The sequence below is a fragment of the Lycium barbarum genome, chromosome 9, assembly GCF_019175385.1.
Source record: "Lycium barbarum isolate Lr01 chromosome 9, ASM1917538v2, whole genome shotgun sequence".
Taxonomy (NCBI): domain Eukaryota; kingdom Viridiplantae; phylum Streptophyta; class Magnoliopsida; order Solanales; family Solanaceae; genus Lycium; species Lycium barbarum.
Window position 1 is genome coordinate 104,955,914 of NC_083345.1, and position 2,599 is coordinate 104,958,512.

General features: G+C 32.2%; 1 protein-coding gene across 1 annotated transcript; it reads right to left on the reverse strand.

The window, feature by feature from the left end:
* Positions 1-618: 618 nt before the first annotated feature.
* LOC132611351 (two-component response regulator 24-like) lies at positions 619-2,001 on the reverse strand. Its single transcript, XM_060325782.1, has 3 exons — positions 1,959-2,001; positions 1,057-1,326; positions 619-961 (listed from the first exon to the last, which is right to left on the reverse strand). The coding sequence occupies exons 2-3, from the start codon at positions 1,309-1,311 to the stop codon at positions 788-790; spliced, it is 429 nt and encodes a 142-aa protein (XP_060181765.1). The 5' UTR covers positions 1,312-1,326; positions 1,959-2,001; the 3' UTR covers positions 619-787.
* Positions 2,002-2,599: the final 598 nt, after the last annotated feature.

A 2,599-nucleotide genomic window follows, 5' to 3' on the forward strand; every position in this document is an offset into this window, starting at 1 on the left:
TGACTTACATTACCAAAGGAAAGATGTGATTTTGCCTTATTTTAAAAAATGTTTTCTACAAAATTTTATAAATCTTTTTAAAATCAAGGCTATTTCAAAAGACAATACACTTGGATCTTTTTTCTCAAAACCAATCTTGATGAATAGTATCACATCACTTTGGACCAAATTAAGTGGAACTTACTTGGGGGAAGCCTTGAGTGCGTTTTGGTCTGAGAAAGTTGATGAGATTATTCAAACTTTTTTTTTAATCCAACTTTAACTTCATAAAAAATGAAAAGATTTCACTCAAACCCATTCCTTTGACATGCCATGAACAAGACTTTGTATATGCACTCTTTAAACACATTTTAAGCAAATCTTTTCTTAAACCACATCTTTAAAACCAGTAGGTCAACCACATTTTTTAGATCCTTAACACTGAGGTGCCTAACACCTTTCTCAGGGGGTCACATGAACCCTCTCGAACTCTGGTACTAAAATGTTTTTTCTTAAATAACCTTAAAATTGGTTTCCTAATTTCCATATATTAATTAGGTGGCGAATCTAAAAAAAAAATCCAAAATAGAGGCCAAATTATGAAGTAGCTTTTATGCCTCATGTAAAAGTGAACTGTAGAGAAAGAAAATTTATTGATAATAGCAAGTATGTATGACATACATACTTTAGAAACCATAACAAAAAGGTACTATAACTAGTCTCGACAAATCAAGTTGTCGACTTATTTCCTTAATGTCCCTAAAGATTAATGTTCTGTCATCTTCAAACCAAGTGCTTTTTGATAGGTCTAAGCATCATTCTTTATTTTCTCCACAAGATAACGAACTGCATCAATAGTAAGCGGTTTCTGATAATAATAATCAAGACCAGCATCCATGAATGATTTCTTCTCAGCTTCTCCAAGGGAAGTCACTCCCGCAATCAAGCTAACCACATGCATGTCTCGAAGTTCCTTAGTTGCCTGCATAATAGAAAACTTTTCTTATTGTTCTGAACATAAATAAGTATAATATTAAGCTGCTCAAATAAACTAAATAATGATTAATAGAATCATGCCTGACGACCGTCCATCACTGGCATATCTAAGTCCATCAAAATCAAATCAAAGCATTCACCGGAGCGATGAGCAAAAACAGCTTCTTGGCCATTTTTCACCTCATGAGTTTCAGCGCCAAATTTCCTTAGAAGTGCTTTGTGGACCATTCGAACTACAGGATCATCATCTACTATAAGCGCTTTCATTTTTTTCTCAATGTTGGGGTTATCAATCCTTTTGCTCATGGAAGAAGCCACATCATAGGACGATGACATCTTTGCAGATATTAACTTGTAATAGATCACAAACATTAATATAAAATTAGTAATCATAATTGAGCGCTTGTAAAATTGTCATAAAAATTTGCATTTTGGTAATATAACGTCTTGATTGCCTGAGTTACAGAATCCATAACCTTGAGTTTCTTTAAAAATTTCCTCTTGAATCATATATTCTTGATTTTCCCGACACTAGTTGTGAGGTAGTCATTAACTTGAAATTGATCTACTATTATCGCCCACTATTGAAATCTTTACCAAAGTAGAAAAAGGATCTATTTTGTTCACGCGGAAATTTACCATGTTATATACACAAATGTCATGTTTATGGACACCATTTTGGCACATATATATAATTATACATCAAATACAATACTTGCACTTTTAAGTAGTCACTCTAACACTATGCTGAGGATTTTTTAATATGACACTTTAACATCCATTGTGAAACATAGCTATTCTTCTTAAAACAAGATTTCAATTCCTTCAGGTTGACCATAATCTAATGTTTTTATTCAAAGAAATGGATAAAATAATTTATTCTCCAACAAACATGACATATGAATGGTGGGCCTCAAATAAAAAAGAGAAAGAAGTACAAAATTTGTATATAAAAAGTAAAAATTAATCAGAGATGCTACTACCTTTCTTTTTCCCAAAATGAAAACTTGAACGTTTTATCTCGGCAATACTTAAACAAGTATGCCTAGCATATCTATATTTATATAGAAAAAATAAGCAGCAATACTTTCTCATTAGTCACATTTGACAAAGAACACTAATGATAACTCCAAAAGAGGAATTAAAACTAAGATTTCAAGTCACACGACTAGATATAGTCATTAGATTTTAAATAGGAAAGACGAATTTATGAAGATGCATGTAGTGATATCTAATAGATCAGATTTCTATTGCTTTTGAGAAAGATGCATCTTGAAGATGTAATTTTTCAAATCATGAACATCATTTATTTAGTTATTTTCTAATTAGATTCTGGCAATAAATTGTTATTTGCCCTTCTAAGAAAGGCATAACACATAAACAGACCCTCAAACTTGGCCTCAACTGGTAAGTATGCCCTCCAACTTTGAATGTGCACAAGTAGGCACCTCAATTTGTCTCTGCTTTGTCAATTGAACACTCCAACTTATAAAATGATCATCTAGACACCTCTAAAATTTATGTGTCACATCAATGCAACATCAGCATTGGTATTTATATGTTCAGCTTTATACAAGTTAAGGTGCCTACTTGTACACACCTAAAGTTCGAGGGCATACTTTTC

Coding starts and splice junctions, on each gene's coding strand:
- LOC132611351 (XM_060325782.1), bottom strand. CDS start 1,311: ATGTCATCGTCCTATGATGTGGCTTCTTCCATGAGCAAAAGGATTGAT. Junction 962..1,056: donor CAGTGATGGACGGTCGTCAG/GCATGATTCTAT, acceptor TCTATTATGCAG/GCAACTAAGGAACTTCGAGA.